The sequence below is a fragment of the Hyperolius riggenbachi genome, chromosome 2 (assembly GCF_040937935.1).
Source record: "Hyperolius riggenbachi isolate aHypRig1 chromosome 2, aHypRig1.pri, whole genome shotgun sequence".
In the NCBI taxonomy this organism is placed as follows: Eukaryota; Metazoa; Chordata; class Amphibia; order Anura; family Hyperoliidae; genus Hyperolius; species Hyperolius riggenbachi.
The window spans coordinates 22,070,226-22,098,091 of NC_090647.1; the positions used below are offsets into that span (position 1 = coordinate 22,070,226).

Genomic DNA, 27,866 nt, shown 5'->3' on the forward strand with positions numbered 1-27,866 from the left:
GAACGACGAACCCATAGCTGTTCCATTGGTTTGATGGTAGATTTTGTCAGAAAAGGAAAAAATGTTGTTCTGTAGGATAAATTCTGTACATTGTACTAAGAAGGATTGTTGATCATAGGGCATAGCGGGATTAGTTGACAGAAAATGTTTGATAGCTGAAATACCATAAGAGTGTGGAATGTTGGTGTACAAAGAAGTTACATCGCAGGTGAGCCATACAAAACTATCTTGCCAGGTGATGCCTTTAAGAAGTTCTATCAGATGTGCGGAGTCTCTGAGGTAGGAGTCTAGTGATCGTACATGAGATTGTAGATGTTGATCTACAAAACGTGAGAGGTTGCTAGTCATTGAATTTATACCGGATATGATGGGGCGTCCTGGTGGTTTGGTTAAGGATTTGTGTATCTTGGGGAGATAGTAGAAAAAAGGTGTTTTGGGATGCGGGTTGATGATGTAGTTTCTTTCATTTTTTGAAATAATATTGTTGGATAGGGCATTATTGATGAAGGTTTTCAGTGTTTTGTTAAGCTCCATTGTGGGATCAACATCCAGGGTAATATAATATTTGGTGTCACCCAAAAGGCGTTCTGCCTCTTCCAGATAATCCTTTGTGTTAAGAATGACAATCCCTCCCCCTTTGTCTGCTGGTTTGATGGTAAGGTCATGATTATGCTGTAATGTCTTAATGGCGATCTTTTGTTGGCGGGTCAGGTTGGATACCGGGTTGGGGTTGTCAGTGTGTATGTTCTGTAGGTCATTAAGTACTAGTGAATAGAACGTGTCAATATAGTTGCCTTTTGAGGCTACAGGGTAAAATCTTGATCTTCCTTTAAGTTTTGTAGTGATGTATTGTTCTGTCTGAATATCGGAGGGGGATAGTGTGCAGATTGGTATGGTATCATCGTTGGTGATGATTAAGGCTGTCGGGTCATTGGGAGGGGGCGGATTTAGTTTTTTTATAGCAAAATGTCGTTTGAGTGTTAGTTTTCGTATGTAGGCATTTAGATCGGAAAAAATCTCAAACATATTTGACTGGTTGGTTGGACAAAAAGATAATCCTTTTTCCAACAGTGTGGTTTCGCAGCGGGATAATGAGTGATCGGAAAGGTTAAATATACATTTGGTTTGTTTTGAAGGGGGGGTGGGATTGGTTGTGGTTAGTGTTTTCCTCGTTTTTCTTTTACCGCGTTTCCCCCTTTTTCGGAGTCGGGTAGGGGTCTTTTTTTTTTTCTTTGGTTTGAATATGGTCCGAGACGCTATCGGACTGGGTAGTTGGGTAGCTAACACGTTCTGGGATAGTGTGGTAGGTAGGTCTAAAAAAGAGGATGTAAGAGTAGTATCAGCATTGGTGTTGGTGGTGTGTGGGGTGGTGGGGCCATTCATGTTGGGTTGGAAAAAAGTTTCAATGGAAGTTTGAATGAATGTAGTTGGCTGTTCTGAACTATTATCATTTTCAATGTGAGGGGTTGTAGGAGCTTGATTGGTCATTGGGATTGGTCGGGGGCTGTCGCTTGCGGAGGGGTTGGGAGTGGTGGGTTCGGAGTCATATATACTTAACTGTGAAGGTCGGATTGGTGAATTGTGCTCTGATTCTAGTATAGTAGGGGAGGGATTGTCACTCATTCTGGGTTCAACTGTTTTGGATGAATTTGTAGGTAACAAAGACAATGGGGCATCTTTACCGGAGAAGTTGAAGTTTGGATTCATTAGAGGTATTCGAGTAGCTGGTTTGTCACCTCCAGTACGGGGGGTCGAGGTAACTGACTTGTTTTGTTTGGGGTGTGTGTTGGCAATGGTTAGTTTTTTGTTTTGGCGTTGTGGTTTCGCTATTATTGTTGGTCCTGTGTTATAATTGAAACTGTTCGGAGGGGGAGTGGAAGCCGTGAATTTGTTAGTTGTGATTATCGCTGTTGTATTATTGGTAATTGGGGTGGGGGTGATATTAGGTGTGTTGGTTGGTGGTGGGACCGGTGGTGGTGGAAAAAACGGCGGGGGTGGGTATGGTGGATATCTGGTGGGGGGTGGCGGTATGGTGAGACTCATAAGTGGTACTGGGCGGGGTTGTGGATGTGCAGGTGGTCTACCTGGCAAAGGAGCAGTTGGGGGGTGCAAAACATACTTCAAACCGGTAGATGCTAACAATTATATACATTTTGAAAGTTTTCACCATCGCCCCTGGACCATTAACACACCATATAGTCAATTTAGAAGGATATACAGAAATTGTACAGACATCTCAGACTACAACACACAATCAGGTTTACTCACTAACAAATTTCTGGCACGAAAATACCCCAAAAAGCTTATCAAGGATGCGAAATTTAAAGCCAAAACAACTCCATCGCACAACCCAACTCAGCTCCTCACTAAGCCACTTAGCGTGGACTGCCCCCGATTCATCACACGATACAATGCCCAACACCCACAGATCCGGTCAATTCTAACGAATAGGTGGGATATTCTACTACAAGACCCTTATCTGCGACAATCTATCCCACAAAAACCTCAAATCACCTTTAGAAGAGCCCCCAACTTGCGCAACTTACTAGCACCCAGCAAACTTCGTACACAAATATCCAACTCAATTCCAAACGTTGCACACTCCCCGGGCTGTTTTCCATGCAATAATACTAGATGCAAAGCTTGCCCATTTATCAATATCACCACCTCATTCTGCTCCAATGCCACCAAAACAAACTATACAATTAAACACCCGATTACCTGTACTTCAAGATATATCATATATGTGATCTCCTGCCCGTGTCACCTCCAGTACGTGGGCCGTACCACACAACCAGCACGCAGCCGAATTGGACAACACAAAAGAAACATACTGAAAAACTTTCCCCTTCACAGCGTCTCGAGACACTTCGGCACTCACCATCACAATGACCCCACTTTATTCCGTATAACACTTATAGAATCCATTAACCCACAACAGCACAATGCTTTTGAAATACTGAAAGCGAGAGAAATGTTCTGGATACAAATACTGAGGACTCTCATTCCGGAGGGACTCAACGAACAACTAGAAAAAATTCACTGATCATAACATTCCAATATTATTTTAACTTAGTCGCCTCTTTTATCGGTCTGTGTTATAAGTTCGAGTTTTTATAATCTTTTATTTATTTTATTTACTATTATATTCCTCTTGGGTTTTTAGCTCATTTTTATAATTGTTTTTGAGCGTATTTATGTTAAGAACGTTATGCTTAGTATTCCAACGTGATCATGTTTTTATCCATACTCTATGTTTTAGTTGGCTAGTCGGAACCTTTTATATTTTTTTATTTGTATTATCAATTTTACTCATTTTTACATGTATATGCGTTTACATTGATAGATAGTACTGTTGCAATGCAGAGCAAATCGTATGACAATAATTGCATATAATTGTACAGCCACAATGGTATATACTGTCAGATCAAGTAACCTGAAATGTATTAATATTAAATAGTGGTTCTCTTATTTTGAGCAATGGTTCCGCATTCCAACACGTTCAAATATACGCCACATTCCCATTCCATGCCACCGTACGCATGGCATCATGCTAGTACGCATGCGCCCCTTTTTTCATCGCGCATTGACAATATGCAATCCATATACGCCATTACGCGTCAAAATACGCATGTACGCATACGAAATCCTTGACCGCCATTAATAATAATCCATAATCCAAACATTTGCATAGCGCTTTTTTCCTGTCAGACTCAAAGCACTCAAAAGCTGCAGCCACAGGGACGCGCTCGAGAGGCCACCCTGCATTGTTAGGGAGTCTTGCCTTGAATTCCTTATTGGATGGGTACTTGACTCGGCCGGGATTTGAACCCTGGTCTCCCATGTCAAAGGCAGCACCCTTAGCCAGTACACTATCCAGCCACTGCCATTACGCATCAAAATACGCATGTACACATGCGTAATGACGTAACTAAGTGCCCTCCCCACATTCCAATTAGCTAAGGGGAGGAGTTCAACACTATATAAACAGCAGTTCAGTACTACTTGGCCACTGAGGTGCCAGGTGCTATCTGGACATACTGCTGGTAAGTGAATCTGTTTTGATGCTTGTTCATTATGTGTCTTCTAGAAATTACTCTGCATGTCTTTCTTAAATACCCAATGTACTATTGCCAGCCCTGAACTCCTTTGCACTATTTCATGTAGGCTAACCGCTCCCAATACACATATGTATGGGTAAAAAAATATATATATATGAATTATGATACTGTTTACTGTATGTTATGAAAGTATCTCGCCACATGCTTGAGATTAACGTTTGATTATGTTTATGATTATGTTTATGAATATTAATGCTATGATGTAATACTTAAAATTACCACTATCTTTCTTCCCCCTAAAACAAACCCCCCCCACCCTTCTTCCCCCCCCCTCCCATTTCCCATCTCCAAATCTTTCCCCATCCCCCCCCCCCCGGCCCTCCGTCCTTTTCCCCCCCCCCCCTCTCCCCGCCCCCCCCTCCACCCCCAAAATACAATAATTAGCCACCTCTTCCCGTTAATTTAAATCACACCAGTGAATTCCATCATACAAATATTTGTTTATTGATATGCAGTCTGTTCAGGATTTGTACAAATGTGTTGCCTCTTACCCCCAGTTGTGTGCTCCTTCCTATAATTGCCTGATGAAGCGGGTTTGACCTGCGAAACGCGTTGCGACCTTATTTGGAGTATACCAATAAATGTCCCTTTTGTGAATACACAGTTGTTGTGTCTGCTTGTGGGAGGTGAGTCCACCACTGCCTCCTAAGCAATAATTTTAAAACTTTTAAATATTGTTTTTATCCTTTTGGCGCCTCTGTTCTCTACCATAATACTAATTTTCCCCTGTCGGCGCTCTTCCCATTCATTCACCAATAACTTTATCACTACTCATCACATGTAAATGATCTATAGCTTGTTTTGTTGCCACAAATTAAGCTTTTTGGGAGCAATACTTTTTTTCAATGCATTTTGAAAGGCAAATACACACACAAAAAATACACTATTTCTCCAATTTCACCCCCTATAGTTTTAAAATAAGCAATGCTACTATAAATGAAATCCACCCATTTTATTTGCACATTTGTCCTGGCTATCACAACATTTAAACTATGTTCCTAGTACAATGTATGGCGACAATATATTATTTGGAAATAAAGGTGTATTTTTTAGTGTTTTTTTTTTTCTTTTTTTGTCCCATCAATTGTAAGCCCTTATCTACTAAAATTAATATTATTAAATCACTTCTAAAGCCCCCTCCACTTCCCCCAGTTACCAAGCAAACAATTTAAAAACAAAAAAAAAATCCATCAATAGTTGCCTTAGCGACTTATCTTTTTTTTTTAATATGTATGTCATGAGATTATTGGTTTTTGTTTGTTTGTTTTTTAAACAAACAAATCTGTGCAGGGTTGTTTCACTTTTCCCCATCAGATGGTGATAAACACTCCTTGGTGTACAAGGAAGTGTTTGAACGTGAATGAAGTAAGAAAAAAACAAAACATTCTTATGAATGGCCATGGCCTCTGATCGGGGTCATGTCCATTCATCACACAATGTGACAAGTCACAGTCCTGGAACCAATTCAGGAAACTATTCCTTACACTGCCGGTGCTACGCCTCGCTCAGGTCACCCCCCTGAGAGCAAAGACCAGCGAATAGTGAAGAGTCGGCACGCAAAAGGCTTGCTAATTAAAGCGTATAATGGTGGTGGAGCAACACTACATGTTACGAACCTTCACGGTTCTTCATCAGGTGTAAAATGAAAACCATCCCAACACATACATTTATAATAGCACAGGACCACACCCCTTTGATGGGGGGCGTGGTGGTCATTAACTAGACAGTGGCCACGCCTTACTACCACAACCTCAAGCTCATTACATAAACTCGTCAGTTCTTTAAGTTAATACATCAGCTTTACAAACATGTGAAAAATACAACTTTACCCCATCACAGGCATTTTGATTGGCTCGGAGAAGCTTTCTTTCTCTTTCCTAATCGACGAAATGGAAAACATCCGGGGTGCGCGGGCCACAGCCCCGCACACCCTGCAGGTACTGCTGTTTGCAAACTGGACGAGAATACTCGTCCAGTTTGCCTTTAGCTGCGCCTATCTGGACAAAAATACTCGTCCAGATAGGCTTAAAGGGAACCTAAACTGAGAGGGATATGGATGTTTCTTTTTAAACAATACCAGTTGCTGTTTTTTCCTGCTGATTTTTCGGGCTGCAATAGTGGCTGAACCACACCCCTGAAACAAGCATGCAGCTAATCCAGTCTGATTTCAGTCAGAGCATCTGATCTGCCTGCTTGTTGAGGGAGAGTCAGGCAACTGGTATTATTCTAAAAGGAAAAATCCATATCATTCTCAGTTTAGGTTCCCTTTAAGTGGTTTAAGAAACCCCAAGATGAAGCTCAGGTTCAGAAACATGTACTTTCCTAATGAGAGGAAAGGCTTTGGATCCTAATGAGGCTTCCCACGCTGTCCTCTGGTCCCCCGCTCATGAACCCTCCAGCTGGATTGTGGCTACACTCCTCTTCTGGAATGAGTGTGGCCATGCTACAGTGATTCAAGCATGGCTGGGCCTCTGCAGTAGCATGAGCAGCTCTGGGTTACTGAGCAGGCATGGCTGTACCCCCACAGATGCAGTATGTCCTCATGTTGAACCACTTTGCCCTCCTCTACGTCAAGGAGGACATGTGAGCTCCCACGGCCGAGTGCACGCGTGCTCCCGGACGCGGATCGTTAGCCCAGGAATCAATGAATCGGGCCGTGGTGCCCGATCACCGATTCCTCTCCGTCGCAGAAAAAGCGACAGCTTCTCTCGGACTCCTATGTCCCTCTAAGCGTACATGTTACGCTTAGAGCGACGTCATGTAAACAAACTCAAGGTTGCCATCTTGTGGCCAAAAAGTAAAACTACATCTAACTGTAAAAAAAAAATTCACATATATTTACCCAAATCAAATACGATTTACATCCCACTCTCCCAAAAATACCCACATAAAATGTTTAATAAAAAAAAAAAAAAAAAAAAAAAAAAACACATTTACCTAAGGGTCTAAGCTTTTTAAATATCTATGTAAAGATGAAATATTTCCATTTTTTTCCCATAAGCTTGTAAATAGTGATGGATGCAAAACGGAAAAATGCTCTTTTAATTCCAAATAAAATATTGTCGCCATACATTGTGATAGGGACATAATTTAAACAGTGAAATAACCGAGACAAATGGGCAAATACAATACGTGGGTTTTAATTATGGAAGCATGTATTATATTAAAACTATAATGGCTGAAAACTGAGAAATAATGAATTTTTTCAGTTTTTTTCTTATTCTTACTGTTAAAATGTATTTACAGTAAGGTAGCACTTAGCAAAATGTACCACCCAAAGAAAGCCTAATTGGTGGCGGAAAAAACAAGATAAAGATCACTTCATTGTGATAAGTAGTGATAAAGTTATAGGCTAATGAATGGGAGGTGAACATTGCTCGGATGCATTAAGTGAAAACGACCGAGGGCTTAAGTGGTTAAAGGATACCCAAGGTGACATGTGACATGATGAGATAGACGTGGGTATGCACAGTACCTAGCACACAAATAACTATGCAGTGTTCATTTTTCCTTTCTCTACCTGAAAGAGTTAAATATCAGGTATGTAAGTGGCTGACTCAGACAGGAAGTGACTACAGTGTGACCCTCACTGATAAGAAATTCAAACTATAAAAACACTTTCCTAGCAGAAAATTGCTTCTGAGAGCAGGAAAGAGGTTTAAAAAAGGGTCAATAGTTCATAGATTTTAGCTCTGGCATACTTCAATTAATGTGTCATTGAGTAAACAATAAAACAGTTAAAACTAAAAAAGTAAATTTTAACAAAATAAAACTGTGGAATATCTTAAAAGGAAGAAGGATAGATAGATACAATAGTTTATTTCATTAGTTTATTTTCGCCTCGGGTGTCCTTTAAGGATGAGCGCACCCCCGATCAGATTTCTGACAAACCCTAGTCGATAATCTTTGGAAGGTCTGCGAGTGGCAACAGGGAACCAAAAGACACCATGGGAAGCCTCATTAGGATCCAGAGGCTTCCCTCTCCTTAGGCAAGTATACAAATTTGTACCTGAGCTTTGGCTCGGGTACCCATTAAAGAGAATCTGTACTGTAAAATTCTTACAATAAAAAGCATACCATTCTATTCATTATGTTCTCCTGGGCCCCTCTGTGCTGTTTCAGCCACTCCCTGCTGCAATCCTGGCTTGTAAATTGCCAGTTCAATTTTTCCCCAATTATGATAAAAATGATTGGAGAAAAGGGTGTGTATATTAATTAACTGACAAACACACACCATACAATCTTTAGAAACATTGCAGAGAGATTTCCAGCATTCCAGGTCGATAAAAAACAAAGCAAAAACAAACAAACACAGGGAAATCCGATCTGATTTTTCAGCCGAATGAAAAAGAAAAACTTTTGGGAGGGGGGGGTTGTTGGGGGGGGGGGGGGCAATGAGATCCGATTATATTTATCGAATTGCTGTAAAATGGGATCATTTTATTGTATCTTGTGTGGCCACCTTAAGGAGACGTCCCAAAAATGCACTTTTTATCTACCAATTCTCTTAAACAGTATAACCCAAGCTAAAATGGGTTGCTCTCAAGCACCTTGTGATCACGGATTACCCGTGATCACGAGCATTTTTTGGCTTCAAATTCGGGAAAATTCTGAATCCGTGATCAATACTGATCACGGATTTTGAATTTGCGTCAATTCATGATTAGCGAGAATTCGGTCGTGATCACTGCGAAAATCCACAATCACGAATTTGCATGCGCACGCGCGGTAACCATTGGATGACATCCAAATTTAGCTATGAAGAAGAAGAAGGAGAAGACAAATGTTTTCCATCAAAAAAAAAAAAATTATTTTTTTTTAAATTATAACACCACACATAATTCATTTCGTTTTTTCTTTAAGAAAACATGACGCTTTATGCATCATTTACCTTAAAAAGTTTTGCAAGCAATTTAAAGGCCATTCATGATCACGACTCGTGATTCAGGATTCCGTCGTAATCGTGAGGCAAACGCGGATTCAAATTTGTTCACGTAGTCATGATCCCGACCGAATCCGGATTTTCACGAACCCGAATTCGCGACAACTCGAACAGTAAAAGGGGGTATTCGAGCATCCCTGGACGCATTCCCACGGCAGAACGAGGGTCTTATACCCCCGAATCCCCAGGGCTAAAAATCGGGGAGCGTGTTCGTGTAGAGGCAGAGCTTTGGGCTGTAGATCTGCCTCTAGGCGCGTCAATCCCCGCTGATCGGCACCTCTCCCCACCCCTCTCAGTCTTCTTTCACTGCGTCAATCCGTGAGGATTGACGCACATGGAGGCAGAGCTGCAGCCCAAAGCTCTGCCTCCCCGGGCTGCAAAATCCACAACTTTAAAAGTCTTGGATTTTGCCCTCTGGTATTTGGGGGGTATAAACCCCTCGTTCTGCCCCAGGGATGCAGCGTTTTAGCTTGGGTTATACTGCTTAAGAGAATTGGTAAATAAAAGGTGCAATTTTGGGATGCTTCAGAGTCTCTTTAAAGAGAACCTGAGGTGGGTTTGAAGAATATTATCTGCATACAGAGACTAGATCTGCCTATACAGCCCAGCCTCTGTTGCTATCCCAAACCCCCCTAAGGTCCCCCTGCACTCTGCAATCCCTCATAAATCACAGCCACGCTGCTGACATACAGCTTGTCAGAGCTGGCTGTGTTTATCTCTATAGTGTCAGTCTGCTGCTCTCCCGCCTCCTGCAGAACTCCAGTCCCCGCCTGCATCCCTTCCCTCCCTGCTGATTGGAGGGAAGGGACGGGGGCAGGGACTGGAGCTATGCAGGAGGCGGGGGAGCAGCTGAGACTGACACTACAAATGTAAACACAGCCTCACAGCACGGCTGTGATTTATGAGGGATTGCAGAGTGCAGGGGGACCTTAGTGGGGTTTGGGATAGCAACAGAGGCTGGGCTGTATAGGCAGATCCAGCCTCTGTATGCAGATAACATTATTTAAACACACCTCGGGTTCTCTTTAAAGGGGAATTGAAGTAAGAGGTATACGGAGGCTGTCATATTTATTTCCTTTTAAGCAATACCAGTTGCCTGGCAGCCCTGCTGATCCTCTGCCTCTAATACTATTAGCCATAGCCCCTGAACAAGCATGCAGCAGATCAGGTGTTTCAGACTTTAAAGTCAGATCTGACAAGACTAGCTGCATGCTTGTTTCTGGTGTTATTCAGATACTACTGCAGAGAAATAGACCAGCAGGGCTGCCAGGCAACTGGTATTGATTAAAAGGAAATACATATGGCAGCCTCCGTATACCTTTAAGGGGCAGTTCAGAGATGATTGGTTTCAACAAAAACCAAATGCTTTTCTGGTACTGCACAGAAAAACATTTGTCATTGTGTTTAGAGCCCTAAGGGAGGGGAATGTAACCAGTGGTATACCTAAAGAGCTCTGGGCCCCACTGCAAGTTTTACATTGGGCCCCTCCAAGCCTATACATAATTGATACAGCGCACCAAAACCTGCCAAGGACAACCGCAGTGTCAGAGGTACAATGAGGGGGTGGGCAACAGGTTTGCTAATGATTACTAGTATTTAAAGCATCTATAGAAGTGATCATTAGCAGCACAGGACCAACAGAGAGCTAATACTGTGGTTGAGGGAGGGCCCCTCAGGGACTCCTCTGGTCCAAGGGCCCCGGTGCAGTCGTAACCTCTGGTCATCTGCATCCCCCATTGCTACGCCACTTAGGGCCCGTTTCCACTATCGCGAATTTGCATGCGTTTGACGCATGCAAATTCGCATAGCCAATACAAGTGAATAGGACTGTTCCACTTGTCAGGATTCCTTTGCGTTTTTCTGTGCAGAAAAAAAAAAAAAATCTGTACGGCAGAGCCATCAGAATTTGCATACCGCTATGTGAATCGCATACAATGCATTTAATAGGGAATTTGCATAGCGGTATTGGTATGCGAATTTTCATGCGAATTCGCATACAATTTCACATGGAATCAATAGAAAAGCACACAGGTACTGCCATGGTTATATTCGCATACATCATTATCCATGCAAAATCGTATGCAAATTTGCATGAAAATGTGCATATAACTGCATGCGAAATTCGCATCCGCATGCCAGTTTTCACCGCGGAGATTCCCACCGTGCAAGTGGAAACGGGCCCGTTTCCACTTGTGCGGTGCGAATCGGCGCAGTAAAAATGCGCATACAGATTCCATTGATTTCCATGCGAATTCGCATGAAAATTCGCATACCAAAGCCGCAGGCGATTTCCCTATTAAATGCATTAGCGGTGATTCGCATGCATTCCACACGCAGGCGAATTCTGAGGGCTCTGCCGTGCAGAAAAATCCTGCACAGAAAAATGCTCAGGAAAACTGACAAGTGGAAACAGACCCATCCACTTGTATTGGCTGTGCGAATCTGCATGCAGGAAAGGCATGCAGATTCGCGATAGTGGAAACGGGCCCTAAATGTAACCATAAACATCACCAACTCCATGCAGCATCTTAATTGACGACATGTTGGAGCAACTGACAATGTTACTTGAGATGAATGTCCTCCATCCCAGTCATGGTGCCGGGGATACCTAGCGGTAAACGCTGAGGAGGAACATTGGTGGCCATCCGTCTGAATCAGCCCTTAGAAACCAAGAGCTGTTTCATCAGTAAATTTGCTGGTAAGTTCAAGTTTTTCTTACAGAGGGACAAGCTGCTCCTTATCTAAACCTTCATCAGTAGGTGACTCCACGTCATTGGTCTATAGCTTAAAGAGAACCTGAGACGACCTGCAAAAGAAAATGTATACATACCTGGGGCTTCCTCCAGCCCTATGCAGGCTGATCAGTCCCTCAGTGTCCTCCGCTGCTTATTACATTCTCCGCTATGTGTTCTGGTAAGTAAGCGAGAGAGAGTGCAGTATGCACGCCCGCCCGCCCCATTGTGTTCTGCACCTGCGTCGATTGAGCCACTTACCGGGATCCATAGCGGAGAATGTAAGCAGCGAAGGAGGACGCCGAGAGACTGATCAGCCCGCATAGGCCTGGAGGAAGCCCCAGGTATGTATACATTTTCTTTTGCAGGTCATCTCAGGTGCACTTTAACAGCTTTTGCGATGGACGGCAACCCAAGGGTGAGTTTATAGGCACCACCTGTTGCTAGATAGATTTTCTGTCTTGATATCCTTTTCAATATTTTTATCTAAAGAATCTTTGAAGTAATACTGAACCAAAATAATAATTTAAAAAAATCATATACTTACAGTACCTATGGCGAAGGAGTGCTCTGGTTCCTATAGAGCCTTCCCTGTCCTCACTCGGCACTCTTGTTCTACCGCTGGCCCCCATACTCCAGGTATTCAGGGGCCCTCAGAAGGCTTTGGAAGCTTGTGTCCTCAAGTGCTTCTGAAGACGGGCGGCTATGCACTGTGCATGAGCGAGCACACGCCTGCACAAAGCCCTCAGGTACACGAGTGCTTCTGAAGACGGGCGGCTACGCACTGTGCATGAGCGAGCACACGCCTGTACAAAGCCCTCGGGTACACAAGTGCTTCTGAAGACTGGCGGCTCCGCACTGTGCATGAGCGAGCACACGCCTGCACAAAGCCCTCGGGTACACAAGTGCTTCTGAAAACGGGTGGCTACGCAATGTGCATGAGCGAGCACACGCCTGCACAAAGCCCTCGAGTATACAAGTGTTTCTGAAGATGGGCGGCTACGCACTGCGCATGAGCAAGCACATGCCTGCACAAAGCCCTCGGGTACACAAGTGCTTCTGAAGACGGGTGGCTACGCTCTGCGCATGAGCGAGCACACGCCTGCACAAAGCCCTCAGGTACACAAGTGCTTCTGAAGATGGGTGGCTACAAGTGTTTCTGAAGATGGGCGGCTACGCACTGCTCATGAGCGAGCACACGCCTGCACAAAGCCCTCAGGTACACGAGTGCTTCTGAAGACGGGTGGCTACGCACTGTGCATGAGCGAGCACACGCCAGTACAAAGCCCTCGGGTACACAAGTGCTTCTGAAGACATGTGGCTACGCACTGTGCGTGAGCGAGAGCGAGCACACGCCTGCACAAAGCACTCGGGTACACAAGTGCTACTGAAGACGGGTGGCTACGCACTGCTCATGAGCGAGCACACGCCTGCACAAAGCCCTCAGGTACACGAGTGCTTCTGAAGACGGGTGGCTACGCACTGTGCATGAGCGAGCACACGCCAGTACAAAGCCCTCGGGTACACAAGTGCTTCTGAAGACATGTGGCTACGCACTGTGCGTGAGCGAGAGCGAGCACACGCCTGCACAAAGCACTCGGGTACACAAGTGCTACTGAAGACAGGTGGCTACGCACTGTGCATAAGCGAACACACGCCTGCACAAAGCCCTCGGATACACAAGTGCTTCTGAAGACGGGTGGCTACGCACTGCTCATGAGCGAGCACATGCCTGCACAAAGCCCTAAGGTACACAAGTGCTTCTGAAGATGGGCGGCTCCGCACTGTGCAGGCGCGAGCACACGTCTGCACAAAGCCCTCAGGTACACAAGTGATTCTGAGGCCTTCCGGGGGCTCTTGGAGGAGCCAAATTTGAATGAGGGACAACACTGGAACCAGGACACCGATAGAGGACAGGTGCAGATACTTCCCTCTCCATAGGCATGTATATTTGGTTTGACTTTTTTAATTCGCCACAGATTTGCTTTAGGGCTCTTTCACAGTGCGACGTTAAAGTCGCACATTAAACCAACACGTAACGCAGAGTAACTCACAGCAATAAAAAAATCAATGGCCTGTTCACAGTGCACACGTTGCGTTGGTGTCTAACCCTGCATGTTAAGTGCTGCATGCTGCGCGTTATACACGTTTTTAGCTGCGTTAGACTGTTTGCACATGCTCAGTAATGACTTAGCAACATACTTTTTATTGCCTATATTTTCTACTGTATATGCTATATGCGTTGGTAACACTGCATTGCGACTTTTTGGCCGCGTTGCGTTGTTAGTTTGCTGTGTGACTTTAATGTCACATCAAAGCGCAGCGTCCTCATGTGAAAGTAGCCTTAAAGGACTTACGAGGCCAAGTCCATAAAAATAAAATAAAAAAAGTTAGCTACCTGGCTCAGCTTGTAAGGCACGGAGGATGCCGTCCGCGCCCTCCGTGCCGTTCCGCCTGGTCCCCGCCGCTGCACAGCCCCCCGAACGGTCCCCGACCGCGCGGCCCGGGTCGGGCTCCCCAGCCTGTACCAAGATGGCCGCGGCTGCACAGTCCGCATAGCCGCGAGTGCGGCTGCGCAGCTCTAAGGCCAACCCCCCGATCCACGCAACAGTAGCGTGGATCGGGGGGTTGACCTTAGAGCTGCGCAGCCGCACTCGCGGCTATGCGGACTGCGCAGCCGCGGCCAGCTCCGGCGGCCATCTTGGTACAGGCTGGGGAGCCCGACCCGGGCCGCGCGGTCGGGGACCGTTCGGGGGGCTGTGCAGCGGCGGGGACCAGGCGGAACGGCACGGAGGGCGCGGACGGCGTCCTCCGTGCCTTACAAGCTGAGCCAGGTAGCTAACTTTTTTTTATTTTATTTTTATGGCCTTTGCCTCATAAGTCCTTTAAAGCAGGGATGTCTAACTGGTCCTTCGAGGGCCGAGGTCATTTTTGACACAGGTGAAATTGATGGGACTTACCATTTACTCAACTCTCTTCAATAAACAAAAGAAAAAAAATCTGCACTATCCGTCACAGGATGGCAATGCCTGTCGCTAGTGCAGAAATTAGATCTATCTAGACCCCAACATAAGGTTTCCTTCATTGTCAACTCAAATACTTTCTCGTGCAGCTGACCACATTTAGCAAGGATACTTCAGGGGGTTGTTATTGCGCTTCATTTATTATATTTCCCTTTGTACTAAGGTTTATCCTCCCATAGATATGTAACAGTTATATCTCCTGTCGATAAGCATTTCATCTTTCTTTCGCATGTTTTGTATTTTCTTACAAAATGGTACAAGAAGCTAAAAATTGAAATAAAAAAAAAAAAAAAATGATGGGACTGAATCAGAAAAGGTGTGGTCTATCTGATGGACCACATTCCTCTCTTTCTCAGTCAATCCTAAACACTGGCATGGATCTGGCCCTCCAGGCCTGGAGTTCCACACCTGTGCTTTAAAGGAAACCATATGGTGCAGCAGAAGCGTCATATGATTGGCTAATCACATGACTGAAGAGTCCACTGCTGGATACGTATCCGGGAAAGGAACATCGGATTCATTGAGAGGGTGTTGCTTATTCAACCTGCCGCACTATCCTGTTACATTATCCAGTAGTGACAGGATAGTGTACAGGGCTCTGCCTCTGACACAGGAGACATGGGTTATATTCATGGCTCTTCCTGTGAGCCAGCATCTATTCAGTGAGAAGACCTTGGGCAAGACTCCTTAGAGGAATCATCAGCGAAAAAAAAAAAAAAAGAAAAACAGCTTTACTCACCTGGTGCTCTCTCCAGCCCCTTGCAGCTGACTGTCCCACACTGACTCCGCTGCCGTCCCGGGTTCCCCGCACGGTGCAAAGGCCAACCCTGAGGCCATCCTTACTGCTCCTGCATCAAGCACCGCTGTCAATCACGGCCTCGTTGCCCACCATTTACTGCACAGTCGGCTGCAAGGGGCTGGAGAAAGCCCCAGGTGAGTAAAGCTGATTTTTTTTTTCCCCTGAGGATTCCGTTAAGGGCTCAAACCCACTAGCCGCCTTTTCTCATCACTAGTGATTTGAAAAGCTCTTGCCAATGCAATGCTATGGGGGATTTTATATCTCTCTATCTATCTAGATAAGCGTAATGGAGTAATTCCGATGTCGCGAAATTTTGCGTAATTAGTGTAATTACGTTTATGGCCGTAAGTACATAATCGTAATGAAGAAGGATTTCGCGAAATTTCGCTTAAGCGTAATTTTCGCGTAATTTTCGCATTGCAACGGGTATTACGAAATTAATGCGTATGGTCATGCTCCCGAAGCGGAAGAGTTGACGCATGTATCAATGTTAGGTAGCCGCCGACTTTAAGGGTTAATAGCAAAGCCCCCTTAAATGCTAAGAGCCTCAAATTTGGAGAATATATTAAGGAGATCAGGAGGAATAAGAGGAAAAAAAATTTTTCTCAAAAAGACCTTATAGTTTTTGAGAAAATCGATGTTAAAGTTTCAAAGGAAAAATGTAAACATTTAAAAACCCGCCGACTTTAACGGTTAATAGCAAAGCCTGCTTAAAGTTTAGGAACACCAAAATTCCCAGGGTATATTAAGGGGATCAGTAGGAATAAGAGGAAAAAAATTTTTTCAAAAAGACCTTATAGTTTTTGAGAAAATCGATTTTTAAGTTTTAAGGGGCGAAAATGTCTTTTAAATGCAGAAAATGTCAGGTTTTTTTGCACAGGTAACAATAGTGTATTATTTTCATAGATTCCCCCAAGTGGGAAGAGTTTTACTTACTTCGTTCTGAGTGTGGGAAATATTAAAAAAAAAAAACGACGTGGGGTCCCCCCTCCCAGACCTCTTTAACCCCTTGTCCCCCATACAGGCTGGGATAGCCAGAATGCAGAGCACCGGCCGCGTGGGGCTCCGCACCCTGACTATACCAGCCCGGATGGTCCATGGATTGGGGGGTCTCGGAAGGGGAGGGGCAGCCAAGCTTTCCCCTCCCCCTCCGAGCCCTTGTCCAATCCAAGGACAAGGGGCTCTTCTCCACCTCCGATGGGCGGTGGAGGTGGAGGCCGCGATTTCCTGGGGGGGAGGTTCATGGTGGAATCTGGGAGTCCCCTTTAAAAAGGGGTCCCCCAGATGCCCACCCACCCCCCCCTCCCAGGAGAAATGAGTATAGAGGTACTTGTACCCCTTACCCATTTCCTTTAAGAGTTAAAAGTAAATAAACACACAAACACTTAGAAAAAGTATTTTAATTGAACAAAAAACATAACCACGAAAAAAGTCCTTTAATATTCTTAATTAACCATTAATACTTACCTGTCCCTTTAAATAAATGATCCCTCGAAATAGCCTCGGAAATGTTCTATGATCAGTTACAATGTAACAAAGTTATTACAATGTAACAACTTTGTTACATTGTAACTACGCCGCACCCGACGTCACTCGCCGCTCAGCCGCCGCAGCAATTAAGCGTCCGTGCAGGACGCTAAGTCCCCGCAGCTCCCGCTGTCCACCCCGCCCACATCTGTCACCCACATGTGAGTGACATGTGGGTGACATGTGGGAGAGGCGGGGAGGGCAGCGGAGCCGGCGGGGACTTAGCGTCCTGCACGGACCCGACAGAGCTCTGAGCTATATAGCTCAGAGCTCTGAGAAGCATCTTTGTATTTGGGCTCCAAGGAGCCCCATTGGTCCTTAGCAGACCAATGGGGTTCCTTTTGATTTGAGGACCAATGGGGCTCCTTGGAGCCAAAATACAAAGATGCTTCTCAGAGCTCTGAGCTATATAGCTCAGAGCTCTGTCGGGAATCTGTGCAGCGAAGACGCGTATGCGGCGGCGGCGAGTGACGTCGGGTGCGGCGTAGTTACAATGTAACAAAGTTGTTACATTGTAATAACTTTGTTACATTGTAACTGATAGAACATTTCCGAGGCTATTTCGAGGGATCATTTATTTAAAGGGACAGGTAAGTATTAATGGTTAATTAAGAATATTAAAGGACTTTTTTCGTGGTTATGTTTTTTGTTCAATTAAAATACTTTTTCTAAGTGTTTGTGTGTTTATTTACTTTTAACTCTTAAAGGAAATGGGTAAGGGGTACAAGTACCTCTATACTCATTTCTCCTGGGAGGGGGGGGTGGGTGGGCATCTGGGGGACCCCTTTTTAAAGGGGACTCCCAGATTCCACCATGAACCTCCCCCCCAGGAAATCGCGGCCTCCACCTCCACCGCCCATCGGAGGTGGAGAAGAGCCCCTTGTCCTTGGATTGGACAAGGGCTCGGAGGGGGAGGGGAAAGCTTGGCTGCCCCTCCCCTTCCGAGACCCCCCAATCCATGGACCATCCGGGCTGGTATAGTCAGGGTGCGGAGCCCCACGCGGCCGGTGCTCTGCATTCTGGCTATCCCAGCCTGTATGGGGGACAAGGGGTTAAAGAGGTCTGGGAGGGGGGACCCCACGTCGTTTTTTTTTTATATTTCCCACACTCAGAACGAAGTAAGTAAAACTCTTCCCACTTGGGGGAATCTATGAAAATAATACACTATTGTTACCTGTGCAAAAAAACCTGACATTTTCTGCATTTAAGAGACATTTTCGCCCTTGAAACTTAAAAATCGATTTTCTCAAAAACTATAAGGTCTTTTTGAAAAAAACGTTTTTCCTCTTATTCCCACTGATCCCCTTAATATACCCTGGGAATTTGGTGTTCCTAAACTTTAAGCAGGCTTTGCTATTAACCGTTAAAGTCGGCGGGTTTTTAAATGTTTACATTTTTCCTTTGAAACTTTAACATCGATTTTCTCAAAAACTATAAGGTCTTTTTGAAAAAAAAAATTTTTCCTCTTATTCCTCCTGATCTCCTTAAGGCCTCTTGCACACTGCAAGCAAATCAGATTCAGATTCAGATTTTTAATCTGTTTTTACATCCGATTCCGATTCAGATTTTTAATCTTAACTGCATGCTGCGTTTTTTGATCCGTTTTTCTGTTGAATGTATTCAAGGAAAATCGGAAACGGAATCGGAATCGGAAACGCAATCGGAATCGGAATCGGAAAACGGATTTGCAGTGTGCAGGGAGCCTCATATATTCTCCAAATTTGAGGCTCTTAGCATTTAACCTCCCCGGCGTTCTATTGAGATCGCCAGGGAGGCTGCGGGAGGGTTTTTTTTTAATTAAAAAAAAAAAATTTTCATGCAGCCAACTGAAAGTTGGCTGCATGAAAGCCCACTAGAGGGCACTCCGGAGGCGTTCTTCCGATCGCCTCCGGCGCCCATAATAAACAAGGAAGGCCGCAATGAGCGGCCTTCCTTGTTTTGCTTAGATCGTCGCCATGGCGACGAGCGGAGTGACGTCATGGACGTCAGCCGACGTCCTGACGTCAGCCGCCTCCGATCCAGCCCTTAGCGCTGGCCGGAACTTTTTGTTCCGGCTGCGCAGGGCTCAGGCGGCTAGGGGGGCCCTCTTTCGCCGCTGCTCGCGGCGAATCGCCGCAGAGCGGCGGCGATCAGGCAGCACACGCGGCTGGCAAAGTGCCGGCTGCGTGTGCTGCACTTTATTTGATAAAAATCGGCCCAGCAGGGCCTGAGCGGCAGCCTCCGGCGGTGATGGACGAGCTGAGCTCGTCCATACCGCTCAGGAGGTTAAGGGGGCTTTGCTATTAACCCTTAAAATCGGCAGCTTTTTTATATTATACGGAGCGTTACGGTTTAACGCGAAATTACGGTAGCGTTTAATGCGAAATTACTGCATGAACGAAACGCGAAATTACGCGTTGAAAATTACGCTTACGGTATTTTCAATTACGATTTTAATGGCAATTACGCTACTGTAATTTTGCATCGTAATCGCAAATTTTCGCATGCGTAATTTTAGTAATGCGAAATTACGAAAATTTCAGTCTCTCTCTCACACACACACACACACACTAGCAAGAGCTTTTACAATACAATCACAAGCGCTTAGTAATAGCCTGCTACTGGGTTTGAGGCCTTACACTGCTACGGCCTATAGGGTGTATCCTAGTGGCTGCAGCTCTGGTCAGCCAAGAGAAAAGCGCAATATGAATGTTATTTGTCTGAAAAGGAGGTTTTTTGTTTTTTTTTTATCTAGCTTCGTGCATTCCTCAAGAATAAATATCCTTGAACTCAACCAGGGATCTGCCTCTTCCCCTGGTGCACCGCAGATGGGTCCGCCTCTTCCCCTGGTGCTCCGCGGATGGGTCCGCCTCTTCCGCTATTGCTCCGCGGATGGGTCCGCCTCTTCCCCTATTGCTCCGCGGATGGGTCCGCCTCTTCCCCTGGTGCACCGTGGGAAAAGTGGTAGCTTCTACATTTTGCATCCCCACCCGTCCGCTAGTACTTCTGTCGCTTTTCTCCTCGTCCGCTACATTCCTGCTTGGCAACCAGGAAGCATGGAACTTGCTGTTAGTTTGTAATAACCGTGCAAATCCTACCTAGCAACAGGGAGGATTTTCATTGGTCCACCTGAACTAATGAGAATCTTCTTTGTTGCAAAAGGATTCCTATTAGTTCTTTTGCAAACCACCTGGAGGCCCCATGCTTCCTGGTCTCAGTGATGAGTGGGGAAAGGACAAGCTGGGATGGCAGGACAGAATTTCTTCAGAATCGGGACAGGTATGCGTTTGTGTAGGCTGGCATAGCATCTGTTTCATGATTGCAGTCGGCGTTCTGCATTGCGGCTGTGGAAAAATGCAGCAGGTCGGCTGTTTGCATTTGCATTCATTTTGACAATGTAAACACTTCCTACTGATAACATTGGATGCATTTATCGTCTGTTAATACATTTAACTGCTATCCGTTAAAGACAATGGCCTCAATTCACTAAGATCATGCTGGAGATAATAAGGCAAGAGAAAAAACTTACCTCCACACAGTGAGAGAGTTATCTTATCTCTTCATTCCTTAAGTTAAGTTAACTACAGAGGAGGTAAGTTAACTACAGAGGAGGTAAGTTAACTACAGAGGAGGTAACAAAAAGTTACCTCCTCTGTAGTTATTTTCACACGCAGTTAATGAACAGCCTGTCTAACTCTGGAGTTATTTTAAGGATTAAAGAGACAGAAGAGTTAACTTTAGGTTTGCCTGAGGTAAAATGTTTCCTGAATACTACATGCCTTATGACCATGGTAACAACTCTAGAAGAGTTATTAAAGACAGGAGATAAGCTTAGTGAATTGAGGCCAATGTTTTTCCCATCAGTGTAAACAGGGCCCTTAGCAAAGTCCAAATGTATGCAAGTAGAAAGGAATCTGCTCTACACTTCAGGGCTTAAAATCAACAACTTTATTTCATAAAAAAAAAGGAAGCACAACCAAACTGGAGAGTCAACATGTTTCAGAGCACTCTGCTTCGTCATAGCTGAGTTACAAAGATGATGAAACATTGAATGTACGTCTAGTCCCGCCCATAGCCATATCTAGAACCATCGAGAATCTGGGAGTGGTAAAGGGCCTTTGTATTTCTGACCAAGCTGGTACTTCATCATGGCCAAATTACAAAGATGATGAAACATGGTTCATATCTGTCATATGCCTGCCCATAGCCATACTTAAAATTATCCTGAATCTGGGCGTGGTAAAGGGCTAAGGAGTAGTGTTGATTGTAACAGGAAACTTCGCTTTTGTGAATTTTCATAATTAAGATTCTGGTCATAATTATAAATTTCCTAAACCGTGATTTCACAAGTTACGCAAAATTTTACATTTACGGAAATCATAAATGTATTTTCACCTAACTTGTAAAAGCACATTTGTGGTAAAGGATCTACTGAGCAGTGGTGACTGACCAAATACGGCCATTTCACTTTGCCAAAATTCACCTGAAAAAAAAAAATGTCAGATTTTTTGCATTCAATGAGAATGTTTGCAAAAATATACTATCTATACACACACACACACACACACACACACACACACACACACACACACACACACACACACACACACACCTTACAAGGCCTAGGCCAATTAGCCTTAAAGGGAAAAGTTCCTGCCCAACTCCGGATGGGAATCAAATAAAATCCCTGGATCAACTCTTCCGGGAATTACCTAAAAATTATAGCCGTGGATGCCCTTCAATGCTTGGAAAGCATCCAAGCCCTCTTTATATGCATAGAGTTTGCTATAACTACTTCCTATGGTAAGATATTCCAGATTTGAACCACCTCACTGAAGGACCCCTTTCGAATGGCAAAAAAAAAAAAAAAAGTTTCCTCCACAAGCAAATTATGAGCTTAAGAAAAGACGAAAATAATAATGATAATACACAATTCCAAGAAAGTTCACATTTTCATGAAAATGCATCTTGTGAAAATCAATTTCTAATTAACTTAAAAAGTCATTGCAAGTGGAGCAACAAGTCTCACAAAAAATACATTTTACATCTCAGTTATAAACATTGCTGCTAACTGATGTCCAGTAAGTGTTCTCACCTGAGATTACGATAACCGTGGTCACTCACACACAAAGGGTTTGGTTAACATTCTATGGCGCTATCTGCAGTGGATTTCTTGACAACCAACTCATAAAAACCAAACACACACTACACTGAAGTACTCTAAGCAATATTTCAGACCGTTGGCAGCCAAAGTCCAAAAGGTTCCTATAGTATATGTACAGACCAAAGATTAACTCAGTCGCTTCTTTTGCTGTAGTTGCACTGTTGGTTCTACTGGAAATTTTCTCTTTTCCTGCTGCCAGCGATGGCGTCTACTGATCCAAGGAAGGAGTTGGAGTGTCCTGTTTGCGTGACCATTAATACAGATCCTGTAATCTTGAAATGTGGACATAAGATCTGCCGGGGCTGTATTGATCGTGTGCTGGATACACAGGAGGGGTCTGGAGGATATTCCTGTCCTGAATGTAAAACAAAGTTTATGGAGCGGCCTACAAGGCGGAGGAACATTGCTGTGAGAAAGATACGGCCTTCTTCATGTACTCAGCCATATCAGGAGTCGCCCAGAGTCTGCTGTACTTACTGCATTGACTCGGATGTACCTGCCGTAATGTCCTGTTTGCATTGTGATGCTTCTTTGTGCGATGATCACCTGAGAGTCCACAGCAAGTCACCAGAACATGTCCTATGTGACCCCACCACTGACCTAGGAAAGAGGAAATGCTCCATCCATAAAAAGATACTCGAGTATTACTGCACTGAGGATGCTGCCTACATCTGTGTGTCCTGTAGTTTGGCTGGAGAACATCGGGGACACCAGGTGGAGATGCTAGACGAGGCCTCTGAAAAGAAGAAACAGAAGCTGAGAAATGATCTGCAGAAACTAATGGCTGAGACAGAGGAGGCTGAGAAAAGAGTCCAGAGTCTGGAGGAATGCAGGAGGAAAGCACAAGAAAAAGCAAAGGGTGAAACAGAGAGAGTCACTGCCCTGTTCAAAGACCTCAAGAGACATCTGGAGCATCTGGAGGAGAAAACCCTGAGTGATATTACTAAGCAGGCAGAGCAGATCTCACAATTCTATGATGAAGTAATTCAGCAGCTGGAGATAAAGAAGGAGGAGCTGTCCAGGAAGATGCGTCACATTGAGGAGCTGTGTAACATGACTGACCCACTGACTGTCTTACAGGAATCAGACACAGGTGACTTGTGTGACACGGAGAACAGAGAGAGACATGATAAACAGCTCCATGATGGAGGGGATCTGGATGTGGCCGGCATCTCACACACATTACACACAGGACTATCTGATATCATATCTGGGGTAACTGGTGGGATCTATATACAACCTGCAGACATATTACTGGATGTAAACACAGCTGCCAATTGGCTACGTATATCAGATGACCAAAAAACTGCAACCTGGTCAGATAGAAGCCAGAATCGCCCTGAAACACTAAAAAGATTTCAGGATGAGCCTCAGGTGTTGAGCAGCCACAGTATCTTCACTGGGCGACATTACTGGGAAGTGGATGTTGGGAGATCAGCATGTTGGAGTGTTGGGATGTGTTACCCCAGTATAGCCAGGAGAGGTGGTCAGTCATGTATTGGATACAATAACAAGTCCTGGTGTTTGTACAGGAATTATCATGTATTTGGAGTGAGAGTAGACAGGAAAGAGATCCAGTTACCTGAGGAGACCCCCAGTAACAGAGTCAGGATATGTCTGGATTATGAGGTCGGGCAGATCTCCTTTTATGCCCTGTGTGACCCCATCAGACACCTCCACACCTTCACTGCGACCTTCACGAAGCCCCTCCATGCTGCATTGTGTGTATGGGAAGGATGTATTAACATATCTGAGGGAGTAGAGAGATGTGAGAGATCAACTAACTTTTGATATCACAGAGAGGGAATAATTATAGGCTCATTGCACCATCTATTCTCACTAGTGTGCGATTTCCAGGGCCAGTCTCTGCACTAGAACCCCTCTTTATACAAGCATAGACAGTGCCATTTAAAGAGAAACTGTAATGACATATTGTAGACCACAGTAAATTATTCAGGATACACACTTTTACAGTAAACTTTCTGGTTTCAGTAACACTTCCTAGTTCTACATATTGGTGTGTGGCCCCGCCCTCCCAGTGATGTCATAGCCTGCTGTTTTAGCCATGTGCCCTTCTTCTCCCAGTGTGTTCTGGGAAACCTAATGCAACAACTAAACCACTCAGGGATAAAAGGGTAGCCACCACAAAAAGGAGGTCACCACCTGTAATTTCAGGATGAGGAAAATTACTACAATGGGCAAATGCTGAATAAATAAATGTATAAAAATATTTTAAGCAGTTTTATTCATTGTTACTTTCACTGAATTTCATTATTATTACATAGTGAGGCTTGAATCTTTTCCTGACCATACATGAAGGACAAAAAAGCAAAATTATAAGATATGGACATTCGGTAGAGGTAACACCAAATACTGAAAGTAAACTATGGTCTCAGTGTTGGTGTAACCCACTTGCACATCAATAGCTGCACGTAAAACAAACATTGCAGCAAATTTTAATTTTAATGGAAGTCAATGGGAGCAATTTTTTTAACAAGAACAAAAAAAAACAAAAAAAAAAAAACGCTCAGACAGTGCTGCTTATGGTCAGAAAAATGCTCAGTGTGTCTCAGGTCTAAGGGCTCTTTCGCAGTGCGACGTTAAAGTCACACGTTAAACCAACACATAACGTAGAATAACTCACAGCAATGAAAAATCAATGCCCTGTTCCCAGTGCACACGTTGTGTTGGTGTCTAACGCTGCACGTTAAGTGAAAGTACTGCATGTTGTGCGTTATACACGTTATTAGCTGCGTTGGACTGTTTGCACATGCTCAGTAATGACTTGGCAACATACTCTTCATTGCCTATATTTTCTACTGTATATGCTGTATGCATTGGTAACTCTGCAGTATGACTTTTTGGCCGTGTTGCGTTGTTAGTTTTTGCAACCTACGTTTCCAGCCTGTGGAAACTTATCCCCAGCCCTGGCCGTGCTGGAGGGGGTAGCAGGCAGGAAGGGGGGCAGCAGGGGGTGTCACCTGGGCCCCCCTTCCCCCTCCAGCTATTTTCATTCATTTAAAATCAATGTAGAAGGCAAGCAGCGAACTTACTTCCTTGCGTTCCACCGCTCACCATCACTTCCTGCAATTCCGCCCTCTGTACTTCATTGGTCAGCATTGCAGGAAGTGATGAAGTGAGCGGTGGAACGCAAGGAAATAAATTCGCCGCTCGCTTTATACATTGATCTTAAATGATTTAAATTAAATGAAACTAGCTGGACGGAAGGGGGGGGTAGCATAAAAGAGGGCACCCAGGTGAGTGTCCGACCCCCCTTCCCAACTGCTGTGCCCGCTGGCCCCCTTCTGGCTGCTACCCCCTCCAGCATGGCAACCCGGATCTCCCTCCGTTATTCTTTACATTAGTATCCGTGGCTCTGCTTTTGGTCAGGGCCCCAAAATGGAGCCACGGAGATGATAGATAGATTTTTTTTTTATTTATTTTTTTTTTTTTTACAGAATGCAGTAATTTAAAACGCTAGAAAATCGCTCTGTATAGCGAATCATGAGCTGTTACGCCAGTGTTTATATACTTTACATTGCAGAAATGCTAACGCTCAAAAATGCTGCATGTCCTGCGATAGGGATTTTGGTAATCGCAATCGCTCCAGTGGAATTTGACCCATCCATTAACATTAGCTGAGCGTTTTAATGAAATTGCTAAAGTTTTGAATCGCTCCCAAAATACACACACAAAATAATCATTAATCGCTCTAGTGGGTTCCAGCCCTGAGGCTGTTACCGCATGGAAATGTAAAACAGATTAGTGTGGTATGTTGTAATGTGTACAGCGCTCCAGCTGCGTGGATACACCTAGGGTTATGAGCTCTCTGCACCCTTTCCCAATACTGCACAAAATGTAACATCATATAACAATCATGCAACCAGTATCTGATTAGATTATGTAAAAGTCCAATAGATCCCCTATCTGCACAATCCGCTCTAGAGTCCAGCAATAGTAACCACACTGAATTCCAGGCTTTCAGATAACAAACAGTTCCACAGTTAGTAGTTATACTCTCACCGGTGTCCAGTGGCTGATAGCACAATTATCAGCAAATACGCTTATTAAGATCCAGGCATCAGCTCTCCTCACCGGCTTCTCTCTATATGGAACTCAAGCAGAACAAGAAAAGCACATAGTGTAATCCAGTTTAGGCGATACTACCGAGTGACACCCTCCACCAGTGAGCACCTCTAATATAGCCACACTGTCTCCGTGTGCACACCACCACCAGAGAACATCTAAACGCTCACCAGATTAAATGGCTGACTGTTTCCAGACCAGCAACTGCACTTGGGTGTCAATCAGAAACTGCCATACGGACTTCCGCTTTCCACCAACTTTTTCCTCCTTAAAGACTCAAAACAGATGCTTCCATAGCATAATTCCGTTTTATTAAGACATATAAAATGATAAAATTGCACTCACATGTGTAAAAAGATTATGCGCATATCAACGTAAAATCCTCGGCCGCTCTCTGCCATCTGCGTCTCTGCTGCCGCCGCACCTGAAGCCACGCCCTACCGGTTTCGTCATGAGTCATACGTGACGAAACCGGTAGGGTGTGGCAGCAGCAGAGACGCAAATGGCAGAGAGCGGCCGAGGATTTTACGTTGATATGCGCATAATCTTTTTACACATGCGAGTGCAATTTTATCATTTTATACGTCTTAATAAAACGGAATTATGCTATGGAAGCCTCTGTTTTGAGTCTTGAAGGAGGAAAAAGTTGGTGGAAAGCGGAAGTCCGTATGGCAGTTTCTGATTGACACCCAAGTGCAGTTGCTGGTCTGGAAACAGTCAGCCATTTAATCTGGTGAGCGTTTAGATGTTCTCTGGTGGTGGTGTGCACACGGAGACAGTGTGTCTATATTAGAGGTGCTCACTGGTGGAGGGTGTCACTCGGTAGTATCGCCTAAACTGGATTACACTATGTGCTTTTCTTGTTCTGCTTGAGTTCCATATAGAGAGAAGCCGGTGAGGAGAGCTGATGCCTGGATCTTAATAAGCGTATTTGCTGATAATTGTGCTATCAGCCACTGGACACCGGTGAGAGTATAACTACTAACTGTGGAACTGTTTGTTATCTGAAAGCCTGGAATTCAGTGTGGTCACTATTGCTGGACTCTAGAGCGGATTGTGCAGATAGGGGATCTATTGGACTTTTACATAATCTAATCAGATACTGGTTGCATGATTGTTATATGATGTTACATTTTGTGCAGTATTGGGAAAGGGTGCAGTGAGCTCATAACCCTAGGTGTATCCACGCAGCTGGAGCGCTGTACACATTACAACATATTTTCTTAGGGAGTTGATACCCCCAGCGTGTACTGCGATCAACTGTGGTGGTTTTAAGCTTTCATATTTCACATTTCAGCTCTGGTCAATTTTTGAGGAGCGCCCATACCACTTAAAAGAAATTCTCAGATTAGTGTGGTAGATTACCGTCTTGTGCAGTAAATACCTGACAGAGCATATTGGTCATTTCAGTTCCAGGCATGGTCGGAAGAGCCAATTTCCGATTCCGTGGTAATTCCGCATACCGCCACTACCGAAATTCCGCTACCGTTTCA

The 27,866-nt window shown here is 44.5% G+C and overlaps 1 protein-coding gene across 1 annotated transcript; it reads left to right on the forward strand.

Annotated features, from left to right (window-relative positions):
- Positions 1-22,488: 22,488 nt before the first annotated feature.
- Positions 22,489-24,078, forward strand: LOC137544662 (E3 ubiquitin-protein ligase TRIM11-like). The gene has a single exon (XM_068265758.1). The coding sequence runs from the start codon at positions 22,489-22,491 to the stop codon at positions 24,076-24,078; it is 1,590 nt and encodes a 529-aa protein (XP_068121859.1).
- Positions 24,079-27,866: the final 3,788 nt, after the last annotated feature.